Source organism: Drosophila albomicans, chromosome 2R (genome assembly GCF_009650485.2).
Source record: "Drosophila albomicans strain 15112-1751.03 chromosome 2R, ASM965048v2, whole genome shotgun sequence".
NCBI lineage: Eukaryota > Metazoa > Arthropoda > Insecta > Diptera > Drosophilidae > Drosophila > Drosophila albomicans.
In genome coordinates this window covers 14,781,008-14,798,495 of record NC_047631.2, presented here as the reverse complement: position 1 = coordinate 14,798,495, position 17,488 = coordinate 14,781,008, and the positions used below count along the sequence as shown (strand labels likewise).

The window sequence follows — 17,488 nt, the reverse complement described above, 5'->3', positions numbered from 1 at the left end:
TAATTAAATATTGAATAAATAGTTATCTATCCGATTGTGATAAATGTTAATCTTTATACATAACGAGAAGGAAGAAATTTAATTAACGAATTTATGCAATATGACTTTAGAGAGTTAATAGAGACAGATAGTTAATTAGGCATTGAGTCTACAGGACGACTCAATAGTAAGAGGTCTCGAAGTGGTCGAATCACTCGCAAGAGAAAATGAAGTTTATTGTATAAAATGATTTAAAATCGAAAAACTATTGTCTTTCATTAGATACACCTAAAACTTATCAGGTATTACTCTAATTTATGGCTTTGTAAAAATATAAAGAATGAATCTCTTTTTTTTTTTTTTGCTTACGGACAAATGCGTATAAAATTTATTAGTTTACAGTTCTTTAGAGACAAAAGAGAGTGGTTTATTTAACCTGGGCGAGAAGAGTGGGCACGAAGTCATCGTATTGGGCCTGGAAGAAGTTGCCGGCCACGGGAGCGCCGAAGTTGTACTTCGACACGTAGTCACGGATCTTGACGTTGAGGCGACCCTCGCGGGAGCTAAAGAGGAGAGAAGGGATAATGAGCATCTTGAATCCTGCAAAAGTACAAAGATTACTCACGTCTTGGGGATGATCTTGTCGCTGGTGATCTTGTCGCCCTGCTTGAAGATCAAGAAGACATAACGGTGGAGGCCACTTCCGTCAGCTGGAGCAGCACCAACATACTCGGCCAACACCTGACCACCGGCGACATTGTTACCGGGAATGTTGATCACAGCCCAGTGGAGAACCTCACGGAGCTTGGGATCAGCACGGCTGGGTGCATCGGGATCAACCATGAGCAGAGTGTACAAAGCACCAGCCTCGGCGTCCCAGGTAATGGTGGGCTGATCCTTAACCTGTGTGGGTGTCAATTCCTTGCCGAGATCGAGCTGAACACCGCCGAACGCGACGGTTGCCTTAGCCTTTGGCTTCTCATCGATGATGTCGGGAATAATACCGCTGGTGTCCATGTTTAGCTGAGCTGATGTGCTTCGACTGATGTTGAGACAGTGACTCTGCTTACCGTGGCGCTCGCCTGGCTATTTATCGATCCACCAGCGGTGGCCAAAATTCATTCAGGGCTCGCGTAATCAGTGCCGTGCACTTTTGGCCCAATACTCACACCACCACCACTAGATAAAGATAAAGATATAGATAAAGACGGGGTCTAGTATGCTGATAAAGCCAGCAAATGCAATGGGTAAATTTATTGCCACGTCTAGAAACTACCAACTAGCAACTAGAGGAAGTAGAAAGGGTGAGGAACCGTAGTGTCTAGCTGAATTCTTTGTTGCGAATCAGCACATATTCATCGAACTGAGCCTCGTAGTGGTTGGCACCAATGAGTTCGCCCAATCCATGTTTGGCGACAAACTGGCGAGTATTGAAGTTGAGGCGTCCAGCGCGAGTGCTGCAAGAGAAAACAACAACATTATGACCATTATAAATCGTCAATTCTTTATGCCCCCCTTTGTACCTACCGGTTGTTAATGTGCAGCGACTCCTCAATCTTCTTGCTTTGGCGATACACCAAAAAGATGTAGCGATGCAGTCCAGTGCCCTCTGGTGGTCCAGAGCCCACATACTCGGCTACCGCCTGTCCCAAGTTCACCTTGTTTCCGGGTATATTGATAACAGCCCAGTGCAGAATCTCGCGGAACTTGGGATCTTTGCGCGTTGGTGCATCCGGATCCACCATGAGCAGCGTATACAGCTGATCTTCATTCTCCGCTTCCCAGATCACCTCTGGCACGTCCTTCACCTGGGTGGGCGTCAATTCGTTGCCATCTTGCACAGACACGCCTACCGGATAGTTCACTTGCAATTTGCCCTGGGGAGGCTCAATGTCCAAAACATCTGGCACAATGTCGTTCATTTTGCTGACCAGTCGACGTGTTAAATGAAAATCTCAGTCGAATGTTCGTTAACAATTTCCGTTGACCGCTATCAGGTTGGTAATGTCGTAATTTGGCCGGTCGAAGTGATTCAGACTGAGTGATAAGACAAAAACCTATCGAAACTGGACGACGCAACAACAGCTGGCTTCACATGCAAAAATACACGCACTCAAAGTGTGTTGTATAATGTGCAAGTGTGTGTGTGTGTCTTTGTTCAATTAATTAATATCTAAAAAATAGGTAAATCAAAACTAAACTGAAGGTGACTGGTGACTGTTAAAAATAACAATTGTATCTGAGTGTGTGTGAGTAGAAATCAAATCTGAACTTTGTACAACGAAAGTTTCCACAGATAGTGTAAACTACTTACGCACACATAGAGACATCGGCGTATGTGAGTTGAAAGTGTGTGTGTGTGTGAGAGTTAGATACCGTGGTTAAGCGGCACCAGTTGGTACGCAGCACTCACACACTTGCAAATGACAAAATGACTGAGTATGTATTCGTCACCCGACTGTTAATTAAATTTTATGTTTTGCCGGCATTTCAATACATAATAAAAGTCACAGCAATAATCTGCAAAATGCATTTCTCTTATATGTAGATAATTAAACGAGATGTGGGCCACAACTTGATAGCACATAGTTTGTTGTATATATGTATATCATGCTATTTATTCATTTAAACAATTCGAATATTATTATTATTAACACTTTGAATATCAATATTATTATTAGCATTGAGTGACAGACAGGATTTGTTTGTTTGGTCTACTAAATACACAAGAATAATATGTATGTTTGTATATATTTTGTTTTGTTTTGCCTTTTTGTTTAAGTTAATAATACAAATGATAATTAGAAGTAAAAAGTAGAAAACATGAGCGTGAGATTTGAGACGCGCGCCAGGGCGTATTATAAACAATATTATTACAATATAAAATACATAGTTGTAAATAATAGTTTTGTTTTTTTTTTTTTTTTGTAAATAATGGTATGTATGTTTTACAGGCATAGAGATGTGCATCATACTTATATGCATTATAGGATGGGACAATTAATCAACTAACTTTGTAGTTGATTAATTTGCCCTTGCTGAAGAACTAATTTTGGAATACGAGACAACATTTTGTTCAATTTGATTGATGAAACTTCCAATAACGGACGAATGGTAATCGTTTTTCCATCTGTTTTTTCTTTTAAATTCAACATATTATTATTATTATTATTAATATATATAATGTCGTCCACTTGCTCGATTGCTTTTGGGAGTCGCACTTGCTTATCCTTTAACAACGCGTCTCATACAGTCCGCTGCGGCCAATATAGCGCACCCATTTGACCACATCGTGATCGGAGTAGTTAATCTTAGGCTCGAACACTTTAAGATAGCGCACTTTGAAGCCAGACGGTGCAAATGGCACCTCGAAATTCATGGAAATCGGTGGACGTGTCCATTTCTTTTTGGTATCCGTCTCCAGCAGCTCAATTTCCGCCGACAGTTGAGTTTCCTTCATGCCCGCCATGCGTTTGATTTTCCAAACGATCGCATTCTCCGATGCCTTGTACTTGGCCTTGCCTTTGAGGCAAATCAGCTGCACGCCCGATGTATTGAGGGGCGTTGGAATTTTTACTTCGATCTTCTGGCCCAACAGCGATGGCTTAAAGTTCGATTTGAGTACAACCTTTACCTCCATCTTTGTGCGTCCCACTTCGCGCACCAGCGGTATGACACGGAATGGCAATGAAATGTCTTTTGTGGTGCGATAGCGCATCAGCTCAAATTCACCGTCCGGCGGTATAAAACTAATCGAATGCTCCGTCTCGAATTTGCTCAGCTTGACGCACTGATGGAACTGGCAATCGTCAATCACGACCACTGGCTTGCCAGAGCGCGATGTTTCAGCTTCCGAATTGCCCGAAAGTCCGCGGCCCTTGGACTCCATAACTATTTTGTCATTGATGCCAAACTTGCACTCGGGCATGCCTGAAAACGAATTATAATTAATAACTACAGCAAATTCAGTTAGTTTAGAGACTCACCTGACAAGTACGACTTCATGACCACCTTGCCGGCGACGTGAGCGGACAGCACCTGACCCTGCGGACTCATCAACAGATTCACATACTCCAGCACATCGAGGAACAGCTCATTTCGTCTATACTTGATGCCCTCACGTCTCCAACCAATTTGGCCGGTGACCTGCGACGTTATTTGCATCTGCTCTTCCTTGGTGGCCGACTTGATGCCCTGCTGTGTGATGAACGTCTTCAGAGTGCCGGAATCCGTATTTTGGGGATAGCCGAAATCCAAGATCTCGTCCAGCAGCTCATAAATGAGCACAAAGTTGTTCTTGATGTTCTCCTCGGAGATCTTGCCAAAGTAAGACTGCATCACCTCAATGATCTTCAGCAAGAACTCAAATACCATGGCAGCATTTACATTCTGCTTGGTGACCGCAGCCAACCAAATGTTGGCACGCTAAAAAACACAAAAAAGAGGCGTAAGTTTGCTTAGTGATTGTGAAGACTCTCGGTAAACAAGACATCCGGTTGACGTGGCAAATAAATACCTTAATGTGGAAGAAGCTGGTCCTCGCAATGTTGGTCACTGGCGAACGCACTTGCTGGCGAGCATGGATGACGTTGACCCGAAAGGCGTCCACGGCATTGCGTCCGATGTCATCGCGATAAACACGGGAGATTAAAACCTCGCCCTTGTGGTTGTAAACGAACAAACCACCAATCATTGTGTGCACCGTCTGCTGCCGAAACGCTCTTGTTATTCAATTTCCTTCTCAGCACAATTTTATCTGGCTGTTAATGAGAGTTTTCCGCAAATTTGGTGCCACTAATTTTTCCACTTTTCCACAAAAAAAATCAATTGCTCTCGCCCTCCCCTTTTTTCGATACACACACAGTTATCGCACCTTATCGCACTTATCGATACTGCCTAATTCACTAACATTTTTAACCAACACTGTAATTGAATCGCAGCCAACTTTAGTTCGTACATGACTCTGCGGCTTTGACAAAAACAATTCATTTTCATAAGTAAAGTATTTCTCTGTTTGAAACAGTCGTGTCGTATAATTTATAAATAAAAATAAATATGCCTACCGAAAACCTTGAAGAACAGGGTCTGGAGAAGAACCCCAACTTGGAGCTGGCACAAACAAAGTTCCTGCTAACGCTGGCCGAGCACAAACAAGATGCTGCCCTCAAGTCAAAATTGCTAGACGCCATACGAGCCGATAATATGGCTCCGTGGTACGAGCATATTTGCACCGAGCTGAACTGGAATACGGACAAAGACCTACTGGCAAGAATGCGCGAGCAGAACCGCATTGACATCGAGCAGTTGGATGCCGCCATCGAGGATGCAGAGAAGAATCTGGGCGAGATGGAGGTGCGTGAGGCCAACCTCAAGAAATCAGAGTATTTGTGTCGCATTGGCGATAAGGCAGCTGCCGAGACCGCCTTTCGCAAAACCTATGAGAAGACTGTGTCATTGGGTCATCGCCTGGACATTGTCTTCCATCTGATTCGCTTGGGACTCTTCTACTTGGATCATGATTTGATAACTCGCAATATCGACAAGGCAAAGTATCTGATCGAGGAGGGCGGCGATTGGGATCGTCGTAATCGTCTCAAGGTCTATCAGGGCATCTATTCTGTGGCTGTGCGCGACTTTAAGGCAGCTGCCACTTTCTTCCTGGACACCGTCAGCACCTTTACCTCGTACGAATTGATGGATTACCCTACATTTGTACGCTACACCGTGTATGTGTCCATGATTGCGTTGCCGCGCAACGAACTGCGCGAAAAGGTAGTCAAAGGATCGGAAATACAGGAAGTTCTGCATGGCCTGCCCGATGTGAAGCAGTTTTTGTTCTCGCTCTTCAACTGTCAGTACGAACAGTTCTATGTGCATTTGGCTCAGGTGGAGAAGCAGCTGCGCTCGGATTATCTTGTTCATCCCCATTACCGTTATTATGTGCGTGAAATGCGCATTCTGGGTTACACCCAGCTGCTGGAATCATATCGCTCGCTCACTTTGCAGTACATGGCAGAGGCATTTGGCGTCACTGTAGACTACATTGACCAGGAGTTGGCACGTTTCATTGCGGCTGGCCGTTTGCATGCCAAGGTGGATCGCGTGGGCGGCATTGTGGAGACGAATCGACCCGACAACAAGAACTGGCAGTATCAGGCGACCATTAAGCAGGGTGATCTGTTGCTTAATCGCATCCAGAAACTCAGCCGTGTTATAAATATTTAAGGAGCACACATAGAACATAGAACACACTCACACCCAAGAACATAAAAATTTATTAAAAAAATTCAAGTAATTACATTGTAAAACTAACATTACATAAAACGATATAATTGTCTTTAATTATTGTCTTGAAGCAAAGAGTTGCATATTCTTAAATTCGCTAAACAAATGTAGAATTACATTTGCGTTGGTTAATTATCTAAATTCTTTGGAATTTGTTTGGTATCGCTGTGTCTTGTTATTTGAGTATTATTGCATGCTTTTCCGTTTTTTGTACTTAATCTGGTTTTTCATGTTTAAATTTTAAGTCAGAACCGCCAAAGCGAAAGTACGCATGAAATGCGCCAGATGGCGTTTACTTATCTGAACTCGCTGTCATTGTTATCGCTATCGTAAATGCAACGCTGTGTGCGCGCAATGTGTTCAAACATTTGAACAATAGAGCTATCGATGCGAGTCGTCGCCCTCATTTTTGCATTTCCATTCATTACTTTCCTTGGTCAAATCATTGTCAATATTATTGTTATCGTTCTCAGCCGCTTTGTTGTTGTTATTATTGGCCATAAAAGTTCGGGCCATATCTTCCAGTGCTGCCGAATTACGCATTCCACAGTCCAGGGGCTGTTCATCGTTTTCATATTTAAGTGCCTCCTCATGTGCCCGCTGCTGCTGTTGCGCCGAGGCCTTGGCCAGATCATGTAAATTTTGTACAACCTCATTAATATTGGGCGAACCCATGGTGGGCAGGACCGGTAAGCCCACCAGATTGTGTCGACGCAAGTCGGCAAAACTATTTGTGCTCAGATTAATCAGTGCATTCATCATGACCTTGTTGCGCTGGTAATCCTTGCGCAAATGCTGACGTATCTCCGTGTGGCAATGCTCGTTGTTCGTCACAATGATCTCGCCGGTGTCCGTGGTGGTGACGCGTGCTTTGCAATTGAATTTGCGCGACAAATTGCACTGCCAGTATTTCTTATCCTTGCGCACGTATTGAATGCCAAACGTGTGACCATCGTGGACGAGCAACGGTTTGCCGCGCTGACTCAGCATAAACTCGAGCTTGCCTTGAAACCAGTGCTCGCCGGGTGCGACTATAATATACACAAGATTGGCAGGATTGAGCGTATGTGTGAGTGTGTGTGTGTAGAGTTTTGTGTGTGTGTGTTTGTATGAGTAAGCTAAGGCTTATCTATTATCTAGGTCTAAATGAGAGAGAGTTATGTTGGATGTCAGGACATTCACAAATGAGATCCCCATTAATTGTTGCGTCTCATGCAGACAAATCCCATGAGGTAACCTACCTAACTTACCTGCCACACGGTGCCAGCCACACAGTGCCATAAGAGAACCCAAGTCGTTGTTGCAATATACTTATGTGTTTCATTTGCATTTTCACAAATACTTATACAAATATCATTATGTATATACAATACATACATAAAAACAAAAATCAAAAATCAAGTCAATCAAGTAGTATTGAAATTTCATCTAAAAACACTAACTAAGCGGCTCCAGCCGCAATAATAAATAATAAATCATTTGCTGCTTATTAACTAGATGCATTCCTTAGATGTTCTCGATCTTGAAATTGTGACCGCTGCCCGGCGATATCGTTATGGAATCAATCACGTGCGCTGTTGTCGCCGCACTTTCTGCACTTCCATCGGCACTTGCGTTGATATCCACATGTTGCTGTTGATCCGTTTCTACTGACTGGGTTTGCGGTGGCGGTGGCGGAGGACTCTTCATGCCCAGCGGCGATTCGGTGGCATGCATGGAGTGACTGCTACGATTCGACTGCGGACTTTGTTGCATATGCGCTGGAGAAAGTGGCAAGAGCACCGAGCCCGCACTCAATTCTAGATGATGCTGCGCATGTGGCGAGTGTTGCTGCTGCTGCTGTTGTTGCTGATGATGGTGATGTGGATGCGACTGCATGGGTAAATGCATCAGATTGGGATTGTGCATAATGTTCTGTATGACGCTGTTGCTCGACGAAGACGAAGCCGGCGGCGGCTGTGGCGGAGGTGGACCACTGCCACCCACCATGCCATGCTGCTCCATGCTACTGCCGTGCGACGAGTGATGCTGCACCAGCAGATTGGGCAGCGATTGCGTCAAGTGATGATGATGGTGATGATGCACCGAATTCGCGCCTAAGCTCGCATGATGTCCGCCAGGCAAAGCTGGCGATGGTGGCGTCTGGTTGGCAAACAAATTGCTGCCTAGACGACCGCTTGCCGTATTCGCGTGATTGGCTTCTACGCCAGATGTTGATGGTGTGATTATGTGACTGCCATCGGAGATGCTGTAGCTGGTCTGGCCAGGATTCGGATTGGGTGTGATGGTCGTTGAGGAAGAGCCGCTGTTGTTTCCACTGCTGCTGCTGTTCGGTGTGTTGTTGGCGTTGCAAGCCCCAACAGCGCCAGCGCTGCCGCCACGCATGTGCGGCAAATGATTGTGGACACCAGTGGCGGATATAATGCGTCCGAGGTGAGTGATGCAACGGGCACGGCACATGCTGATGCGATACGATTTGCACAGCCAGTAGGTCTTCATACCCTGCTGCGTGGCAACGGTGTTGTTGCGATTGAAAACGCAATTGCCATGCAGCAGCGAGGTGGTGGACAGCATCACCATGTTGCTGCCATCTGAATGCAGGATCCGGAGAATGCAGCGTCCGCAACAAATATACGTACAACAACATTATGGAACATTAGTGGGCAAGTCTTTTGGGGGGTGAGTGGAAGGGGGAGGAAGTAACCGAAAATGCTTGAACGTATGTTATGTACAAGGATTGAGAGACAAACGCCTCAGGGAATTTGCAAAAGTGGACAAGGGGGGAAGACTGGAGGGGTCGGAGTAGAGGAGTCGGCAAAGCAAATGTCCAGGCAGCAAGCTAGACATAGACTAGACTACTGTGGTTAATCCAGAGATGGAAACCACACCACCAAAACAGAGATCTACACCAGGTTTCCATCCCTGTGTTAAACCAATGTTATATCACTAGTTGTTGTCGGTGGGATTAGTAACAGCTGGGACATGAGGCGTTAAGTTGTTGATGAAGTATCATGCAAGCCCGTAAACCACAAAATTAAAATCAGTATGAATATGAGCGCCCACAACAAAGAGGCATGCAACAGAGATGATCAGAGAGAGAAAGAGTGATGTGGATGAGGCAAACATAGAAGATGCCAAGTGGCGTCACCTACTTGACGGAATGTCCATGTGATTGGCAAAGTTCTTGGAGTAGTCGCTGGGCATATACAGTTCGTTGGGATACTCAGTGGCCGGGCCACCAACATTGATGCCCAGACTGTTGCTGTTGTTGTTGCTGCCAGCACCGACGCCAACTCCGCTCACGCCAAGACCAGGCACATTGTTGGAATTGCTGGCACCGCCGCTGCTGCTGCTGTTGCCCGGTTTGTAGAAGTTGTTGTAGTCCAGATTGAATGCAGGCACAAAGGGATTGCGCAGCGAATTCACCGAGGTTGATGACGAGGATGCACTGCCGCTACCTGGGCCAGCAACAGCACCGTGATGGTTGTCACCCTCACGCTTCAGGCTGCCCAGATCGTAGCGTGATTCGACCATCGAGATCTGCGGTATGGGTGGCATGAAGAACTCGTCCGAATTCAGGGCATTCTCCATGCTGGCCGCATCTGCATTGTCCCCGCTTTCGCTGCAACCGGCGCCGGAATGTTCCGTCAGTGAGCGACGGAATTGTTTGCGCGAGTAAATCGATAGCGAATCGCTGCTGAATTCAGCAGGAGCTAAACGCTTGCCGGGCGCAAAGAGATGACTCCCTGGATCGCTGATGGAGGTGCGACAACCATTTGGAGATGCTGTCGAAGTGCGTGAATTGCTCTGTGTGCTGTTCTTGGAGTCATTGTGTTCCGCTTCTGTTTTGCTGCTGCTACTGTTGTTGTTGTTGTTGCTGGGGGTGTTGTTATTGTTGCTGTTGCTGACGTTGTGATTGCTGCTGTTGCTGCTGCTGTTGTGGGGTTCATCGCCGGCGGCATTTGTCAATTGACTAGCTGATTTCTCTGATCCGCTGGAGCCGGGTGAAGTGTTCGAATTGGTTGCCAATCCCTTAATCTGAAGCAGCTGACCAATCTTCATGAACGATTGCAACTCCGTGTGCTTCACATTCACAACACCTTGATACATGAACTCCAGCAACTCGCACATAATGTTGAAGCTCACATCTTTGAGTATGACTGCAAGAAGGTGAAGGCAAGTATTACAAAAAGGTTTAGAGTGAATCTTTAATAAATTCTTATTAAGGCTATTAATCATATTGATTTAGTATTCATTAAATTGTATTATCTCACTGTGAGTGTGAGCGGCGACGAAAACATTATTATAATGAAAGGAGGTCACATTCATAGTGGAGATGTTATCATCTGTACGTTCAAATACTAAATCAATACATAAAAACATCTACTATAAGAAATCTGAAAAACTTAAATATAAACTCAACAACACAAGCAGCAAGCGGTACAGTACCAGAAGCAATAATTATGAAATAAATACAAGTAGCAAGTAGCATGTCATATCATCAGCAGCAGCAACAGCAGCAGCAACAGCAGCAGCAACTGAAGCTTCAACTGGCGCTGCCTTGCGACACGGCCTATGAAACTGTCCCGGCTGCTGCTCTTTGCACAGTGGTGTGCATAGCTTTGATCTGAGCCTGACATAAACTGGGTCAATAAGAAGAGATCGAATTAGAAATCAATATAAGATGAAATCGTAAAAGACATTATTTTTCCCTACTTGCAGTTAAAAGAATTTGTTGGAATAAACTTCACTTCTATACAGAATATGAATTCGAAATGTTAATTTTAGAAATATTATATATCGTAAAACTAAAGATAGTAATTTGACATTCAAATTTAATTTTGAAACAACTTTTAAACAGATTTTATAATATTGTAGATTCAATACGATGTAGTAATTATATCAGATTTTATTCAAAAATATATTTATCCGTATTCATATGAGAATTCGTATAAAAAGCAAACCTTTTTTAATAATAGGTTTAAAGCTGAAGAACTAGTTTACTTATGACAATAGCAACAGATTCTAAACTGAATTCGAATCGTAAACACTAGATTCGTGCTACTGTGACAGCTCAATATTCAGACACCGGGCATCACAGCATCAACATCTAGTTAAAAAAACAATATTATCGCTTGTTCTCAATAACAAGTGACTATATATGAAATCGACGGCTTGACTGTCCATCCGTCGGTCCGTCTGTTGCTTAATCTGACCGTGCGACGCCCGCTGTCATCCAGCCCCGATGCCTTCCGACGTCTACATAATGCCCATATTCCCTATCTGTTAGTCGTATCTGTGCGTCGCCATGTCCGTGTTTGTATTGCAAAGATCAAAATCCGAGTGTTATACCTAGTACAACAAGTAAACATACATATGTGCTTTTTGTAACCCTCATCGATCTAAAATAAAAAACACTCAAATCTCATGTGCTTGACTGATGATCCTGATATAGATTCGGAGACTGGATCGTTATGCAGCTAATCGTTTCGTACTTGCTTGAAATCACTACAAAATATAAAATGTATTTATTCTAAAATGTATAGTACCGATCTATTAACGATCTGTTGTTATCAGCGATAAATATTAACTTGTTATACAATAGATTATAGATGCAATTCAATATTTGTCTATAGCTACAGATACAATTCAAATTCGAGATAGAGACGGTGACATGGATAGAAGATAGGACAAGCTGACACAGCACAAAGAGATCTATAGAGACACAGAGACCGACACAAATACAGATACAGATACAGAAAGTGAGAGACACAAAACGAAGACAGTTCGAATGTTCGAATCTGAAGCTGTAGATAAACTTTTGTCAAAAGTTCACGGAAAACGTGATAAATACGCGTACGGCGTGCCCTGTTGATAAGGAGCACATCCAAAAGCAGCAAACCAACGACTACAGAATGTAGAATTCGGGGCATCTTGCTCCGGATTGCCGCAGCCGATCAACGAACGATCAACAATTCTGTGTTGTCTGGGTTGGTTGTTTGCTTAAAAATATTATTACTTATTTCGAATCATGTCTGTTTTTATGTTTGAACCCCGCTGATCTCTACTGATATCGCACATCACAACAGCTCAGCTCGACTCAGATCTTGAGCTCGGCGCCATGTGGAGCAATCAGCTACGATACTTATATTTATAGTACTATATGGCTTGGTATATAGACACACTTGTATTTGATATTTAAGAGCGAGATTTCTATTCTATAAAAACTATAATACTTTTGTTTGCCGACGACACCCATAAGGAACAACGTCCACGCCCACTTGAGAAGCAACAACCAATAAGATTGCAGTCGAATCGATCGCTTTCGAACCAATATTTTTTATTTTATGATTATGATAAATGTTTATCGAATCAGAACGCCAATAGGTTTTGTTTTTTTTGTTTCTCTACCAGCCAGACCCGTGGAGTGGGCTGTCGCATTTCGACAATGTCGACACACAAACATTAACAAATGAATGTTATCTATAAACGCCATATTAGTCGAATCGAGTAGTCGCTATTTGTGTTGTTTGTGTGTGATTGCTAGTGCCTAGACCTAGCGAAACTTTACTGCAACCTGATAAAACGTGGTGAGAGAAACCCCATCGAGTGGCGACCATTTGCAATATGATGCATATCACGTAGACCATTTCGGATAAATTTCGTTGGATATTATCACCATTAGGGGATTATCTACTCATAATACGAAATTATAATTTATTATTTTAATTAAACGAGATTTTCTGATAAAGCAGAAATATTAATGAAAATAAAAAGGATAAAACAAAAATACTTGTTTTTGAAAATGGAATTATGAAAAGGGATTTTTTGGTAAATTAATTAAAAAATATAAGTAGATTTATGCCGTGGAAATTTTGATTATAATTATATATGGTTTTAAGGGTAATTTTCAATATATTAAAGTAAACTTTAGATAAGAAGTAAAAAAAATAAAGTTTAAATCTTTTTAAAAGCGTTTTGAAATATGTAAATTTTTTGATTTTCACTTTCAAATTGGATAATAAATTTCTGAGAAATTTGAAAACTAAATTCTAGAAAATAAGAAAATTGTTTCTAAATTCCTATCAGCAAATAAATTTCTAAGAAATTTGAAAAGAACAATAAGAAACAAGAATGTTTATTCTTGGTTACAAATAATATAGCGCAGAATATAATCTATGAATCCAAATCTGGTTTCCTTCAAACTTTAGAAGGATACAACGTACTAACAATCTAGCTGGTATTGATTTCTTACCACATCTAACTGCAATTAAAATTAATCATGCGAGGATTATTAAAATACTGATTATATCAACTGTGGCACAAAAATTCACAGCGCTTGATAACAATTATAGTTTACAATGCTGTGTGGCCCATTCAAGTTTATGCATATCTTGGCTTAAGAATATCAAGTTGTTTGGGTATTAACCAAGGAATTAGGAGCGGGGGCGATAAGTAAATCTATTTGTTGCTACTGCTGTTTGACTCATAAATTAATATTTGTCAACACAAATGCCTAATAAACGCGATGAAATTTCACATGCTCAATGTCAAAGTCTGATATTATATGATACGCTTATAAAATGTGCTCCCGGTCTAATACGTAAGCAACGAATTATAGCACCTGTTAAAGCCAAGGGCGTAGTATTGAAAGGGGTTAGCTAGTAAAAGGATTCGCAGATATTTCGAGTGTCTTGCAGATCTTTTTGCTTTGCTCTGATTGACCTGCGTACAGATGGAGCATGCAGTAAAATGGATTATAATTGGCAACCCCTTTGAGGGGGTGGCACTTCCTGACAGCGCCGCCCATGGTTAAGTTTGGCTATTAGAGCATGCAGAACTATAAAAATAACATTGAGTTTGATATTTACGACAAGTTCAGCGATCGATATTATATTATCTCCATTTATTGTTGGTAATATCAGCAAGAGGCACAGTTCGATCCGATCGCTGGAGCACTTGAGAAGGAAGCTATGGCTATAGTATATATATATAATCGTAGTAGTATGTGTGGCAACTTGCTAATTGTATTTCAGGCTGTGTATTAAGTGCCATAGAGGCCAACCAAGTCTCAATGGGTGCGTGCGGTTGTGTGTGTTATCTGGCCAAATGGTTATAAGTTGAAAATCTTATTTTACGATTTGGAATGATACCCATGGAAAGCAGAGTACTAGGCACTAAATACAAAGCTGATAAACACTCCAGTCCCAGCCATTAATGTGCCAATAATAAAACTTAAACGGAATCGCACCGGATAGGATCGAAACCGAACGAATCGGGCATAGATAATACATATAAGGTGTTGGAGGATTAGTGGGGTTCACAAAATGGCGTAGATATTAGAAGTGGCCAAAGCATTTGCTCTTTAAGTATTTTGTATATATCGATCGCGACACGGCAACGACAACTAGAACAACAACAGTAACAATAACAATAACAACAACGACGTCGACGACAATGGTTAAGGTAATATCAACAGCAATTCATATCGCAACCTCAGAGTGTCCCCTAATCAATATCTCGGGTAAAAAAAAAAAAATAGAAAAAAAGGTGCTCGAGTGCCTGTGGACAGAAGTGCCGTTAGAGACCCGGGGACCCAGTTGCCTGCTCAGTTGGGCAATAAATGATTGTTGAACGCGATAAAAAGATAAAATGTTTGACTTTTGTTGTTGTACAAGTAGTTGCTGCTGCTGTTTTGTTGTTATTTAAGTGTAACACGCCCCAGCAGCAAAACTAACAGCAACAACAATATCGAAGACGCAGACGAAAGCGAAGACGACGTGGACAACCAAATGATTTGGCTTGTTAGCACCTTTAAGTCAGTTGTTGTATTATGACTTGGTTTATTTATAATTATTTTACCCCAAAGCATTATTTATAGCGTATATTAATATTCTTTATCTTTGGAAATGTGTGTTGTTGCTATTCCCTTCTTGTTTTGTTGTTGTTAGGTAGCACATTTCTGCTGCTACTTGAAAGATAAAACATTGTTGTTTATTGCCGCTTGATCTGATAAAGCCACCGTGCAGCAGACGTGTACAACAAGAGCTAACCAGACCAGCCCAGTCCCCACTCCCCAGACCGCAATCCCCAGCCCACAGCCCACAGCCGACAGTCCCAGACCAGTCCTAGGTATAGTCAGCCAGTTAGGCGATATCATATCCATGAGTACTATTCCAGAGTCCATGCACACAACAATATGTAGGTTGATTTGAGTTAAGCATTTGTTATACATTTGATGAGGTCAGCAACGCACCCAACTTGAAGTTGCTGGAGTATCGATGGAGCACGTTATCAAGTGGGGGACACGTGTGTGTGTCTCTCTGTCTTGGAAGGAGGTAGCGGAGGAAGAGGAGGAGCAGTTGTGGGCAATGTAAATGTGCGTTTGCCTGCTGCATCTAGGAGACAACGTGGCGACAACGACAGCTCAATGCTCAATGTGGATTATCAGACAGTTGCAGCTAATGCTGTTTGATTTTCTGATTTATGATAAAGGCTAAATTGTTTTATTTGTGGGCAAAGAATGGAATGAAATGGATGTTAGTGCCCCAGGTTGGTATCTCCGCTTGATAACTGTTGAATGTGACAACGAATTTATTATAAAGTTGATTTATATCGAACGCTCAACTGACAACTGACGGCCATGCTTAGATAAACTGACAGGTGGACAACGGACAACTAACTAACTGTGAACTGTGTGTAGTATCAGAGTCAGAGTCAGAGTGTGATAAAAATTTCTCTGTCGATGAATGTTGTTGGCGGGCGGTTGAAACTGCCGCGTGAACATTTTGGGCAAACAACAAGCGCAGCGAGTTGCTAAACAAATCATCGACAACTTGCGAAGAGAACGTGGCAATAATAATTACAGTGTAGACAATGTTTAAATATGGCAACTATTCGGATTGGAAGTACTTACTGATTGGATGCTGGCAGGGATTCGTTGTAAATATCTCTTGGAAGTACGGACTGCATATGGCCAGGACGATCTTGTGGGCTTGAAGCAATTTGCCATCGCAGGCAAGCGTCACATCGACCAGATCACCACGATCATATAGATTCTGGAAGCCGCTGGCAATGTTGTCCTGGAAATTCTTCCAGCAAAGCTTAAACTCATCATCCATCGTTGTTGTTGTCGTCGTCTGTCAGTTGTTGGCGGCGTTTCACAGCCAAGCCAGCAAAAATGAAGTTTTCTTTTACTTGTATTGTATTTTTAGCAAAAACTTCCAGTTGTAATTGTTTGTTTAATTTTTATATACAAGTTCTTGTGCTTGTTGAGCGGGAGCAAGTGCGAGAGTCTGTGTTTTATTGCCGTTTTTAATGATTCTTGTTTATTTGCTTTTGGGCCGTGATTTCTTGCCTCGTACACTTTGCGGCTGACATTCACAACTGATGCCACAGAATGTCAGGTAGAACATAAACACAAAAATATATGTACATATATACGTGTATGCAAAAAGCACGCTCACGAGCGCCGCCAAAAACGCCAAACGCCAATTTGCCGTCGCACTCACAATCGTCGTTGTCGTCGTCTCTTCTGACGCGAAACTTTTTTTAAATGTAGTATTTAATTTTAGCAGATGCTGCAAACGATTTATTTTTGTCGACGTTGTTCACGCGCACAAACACGAACCGTCTGCGTCCACAGCCACATTGACTTTGATTTCGGTTTTAATTAACACTTTTTGATTTAAAACATTTTTATCAGAAAAGCGTGAAATGGCAGCGGACGCTGTTTACGTTTCGGTTCGCTCCCCATTTGTGTGAGATAGAAGTAGCGCGAGAGAAAGAGAGCAAGATCATGCGCACAAAAACAACAGCTGATCTGACAATAGTGCTGTAAAACGAACAAGAACATTTGAACGGCGGACTTTTTAAATTTTGTTTATACGCAGAGCAGATTTCTAAGTAATTTATTTCCAATTAATAGATAAGCTATATTACTAGATTGTTATTATGTTTGATTGATAAATATTTGCACTAACTTGCAAATACAATAGTGATTGAAATATTGTTATAAATATAGTTAACAATGGGTATATCGAAAAATTATTCGATAATCTTAATCGATTATCGATATGTTTTGCGCTAGACATAATTGAAGCGCGGGCATTTAACACAACAGGGCCAGCCAATGCTGTCTGATAAGAACTTATCTAAATTGGTAAATTTCACAGTCACTGTTTGATCGCAGTCGACCTGGCTTATGCTCTGAAACCGTAGAGCC

At 42.3% G+C, this 17,488-nt stretch overlaps 5 protein-coding genes across 6 annotated transcripts; 1 reads left to right on the top strand and 4 right to left on the bottom strand.

Annotated features, from left to right (window-relative positions):
* Nucleotides 1–326: 326 nt before the first annotated feature.
* Nucleotides 327–1,054, bottom strand: LOC117574803 (protein D3-like). The gene is made up of 2 exons (XM_034258768.2): nt 605–1,054; nt 327–542 (listed from the first exon to the last, which is right to left on the bottom strand). The coding sequence occupies exons 1-2, from the start codon at nt 994–996 to the stop codon at nt 407–409; spliced, it is 528 nt and encodes a 175-aa protein (XP_034114659.1). The 5' UTR covers nt 997–1,054; the 3' UTR covers nt 327–406.
* Nucleotides 1,055–1,192: 138 nt separating this feature from the next.
* LOC117574802 (phosphatidylethanolamine-binding protein homolog F40A3.3) lies at nt 1,193–2,204 on the bottom strand. The gene is made up of 2 exons (XM_034258767.2): nt 1,507–2,204; nt 1,193–1,436 (listed from the first exon to the last, which is right to left on the bottom strand). Exons 1-2 carry the CDS (start codon nt 1,899–1,901, stop codon nt 1,301–1,303), a joined length of 531 nt encoding a protein of 176 aa, XP_034114658.1. The 5' UTR covers nt 1,902–2,204; the 3' UTR covers nt 1,193–1,300.
* Nucleotides 2,205–2,885: 681 nt separating this feature from the next.
* On the bottom strand, nt 2,886–4,825 carry LOC117576931 (AP-2 complex subunit mu). The gene is made up of 3 exons (XM_034262074.2): nt 4,496–4,825; nt 3,966–4,404; nt 2,886–3,909 (listed from the first exon to the last, which is right to left on the bottom strand). Exons 1-3 carry the CDS (start codon nt 4,670–4,672, stop codon nt 3,212–3,214), a joined length of 1,314 nt encoding a protein of 437 aa, XP_034117965.1. The 5' UTR covers nt 4,673–4,825; the 3' UTR covers nt 2,886–3,211.
* A 97-nt stretch (nt 4,826–4,922) lies between these two features.
* On the top strand, nt 4,923–6,321 carry LOC117576932 (26S proteasome non-ATPase regulatory subunit 6). The gene has a single exon (XM_034262075.2). It carries the CDS (start codon nt 5,035–5,037, stop codon nt 6,202–6,204), a length of 1,170 nt encoding a protein of 389 aa, XP_034117966.1. The 5' UTR covers nt 4,923–5,034; the 3' UTR covers nt 6,205–6,321.
* LOC117576929 (nuclear transcription factor Y subunit gamma) lies at nt 6,237–17,009 on the bottom strand. 2 transcript variants are annotated; one of them, XM_034262073.2, is made up of 3 exons: nt 16,181–17,007; nt 9,417–10,424; nt 6,237–7,295 (listed from the first exon to the last, which is right to left on the bottom strand). In XM_034262073.2, the coding sequence occupies exons 1-3, from the start codon at nt 16,383–16,385 to the stop codon at nt 6,646–6,648; spliced, it is 1,863 nt and encodes a 620-aa protein (XP_034117964.1). In that variant the 5' UTR covers nt 16,386–17,007; the 3' UTR covers nt 6,237–6,645. The 2 variants fall into 2 exon arrangements, with proteins under 2 accessions (XP_034117964.1, XP_034117963.1); XM_034262072.2 differs by lacking the exon at nt 6,237–7,295 and adding an exon at nt 7,414–8,855 and having other exon boundaries at nt 16,181–17,009.
* Nucleotides 17,010–17,488: the final 479 nt, after the last annotated feature.

Coding starts and splice junctions, on each gene's coding strand:
- LOC117574803 (XM_034258768.2), bottom strand. CDS start 996: ATGGACACCAGCGGTATTATTCCCGACATCATCGATGAGAAGCCAAAG. Junction 543..604: donor GACAAGATCATCCCCAAGAC/GTGAGTAATCTT, acceptor TCTCCTCTTTAG/CTCCCGCGAGGGTCGCCTCA.
- LOC117574802 (XM_034258767.2), bottom strand. CDS start 1,901: ATGAACGACATTGTGCCAGATGTTTTGGACATTGAGCCTCCCCAGGGC. Junction 1,437..1,506: donor TCGCTGCACATTAACAACCG/GTAGGTACAAAG, acceptor TTTCTCTTGCAG/CACTCGCGCTGGACGCCTCA.
- LOC117576931 (XM_034262074.2), bottom strand. CDS start 4,672: ATGATTGGTGGTTTGTTCGTTTACAACCACAAGGGCGAGGTTTTAATC. Junction 4,405..4,495: donor CCAGCTTCTTCCACATTAAG/GTATTTATTTGC, acceptor TGTGTTTTTTAG/CGTGCCAACATTTGGTTGGC. Junction 3,910..3,965: donor CATGAAGTCGTACTTGTCAG/GTGAGTCTCTAA, acceptor ATTCGTTTTCAG/GCATGCCCGAGTGCAAGTTT.
- LOC117576932 (XM_034262075.2), top strand. CDS start 5,035: ATGCCTACCGAAAACCTTGAAGAACAGGGTCTGGAGAAGAACCCCAAC.
- LOC117576929 (XM_034262072.2), bottom strand. CDS start 16,385: ATGGATGATGAGTTTAAGCTTTGCTGGAAGAATTTCCAGGACAACATT. Junction 10,425..16,180: donor TCCCTGCCAGCATCCAATCA/GTAAGTACTTCC, acceptor ACCTTCTTGCAG/TCATACTCAAAGATGTGAGC. Junction 8,856..9,416: donor TCACATGGACATTCCGTCAA/GTAGGTGACGCC, acceptor TCCTGCATTCAG/ATGGCAGCAACATGGTGATG.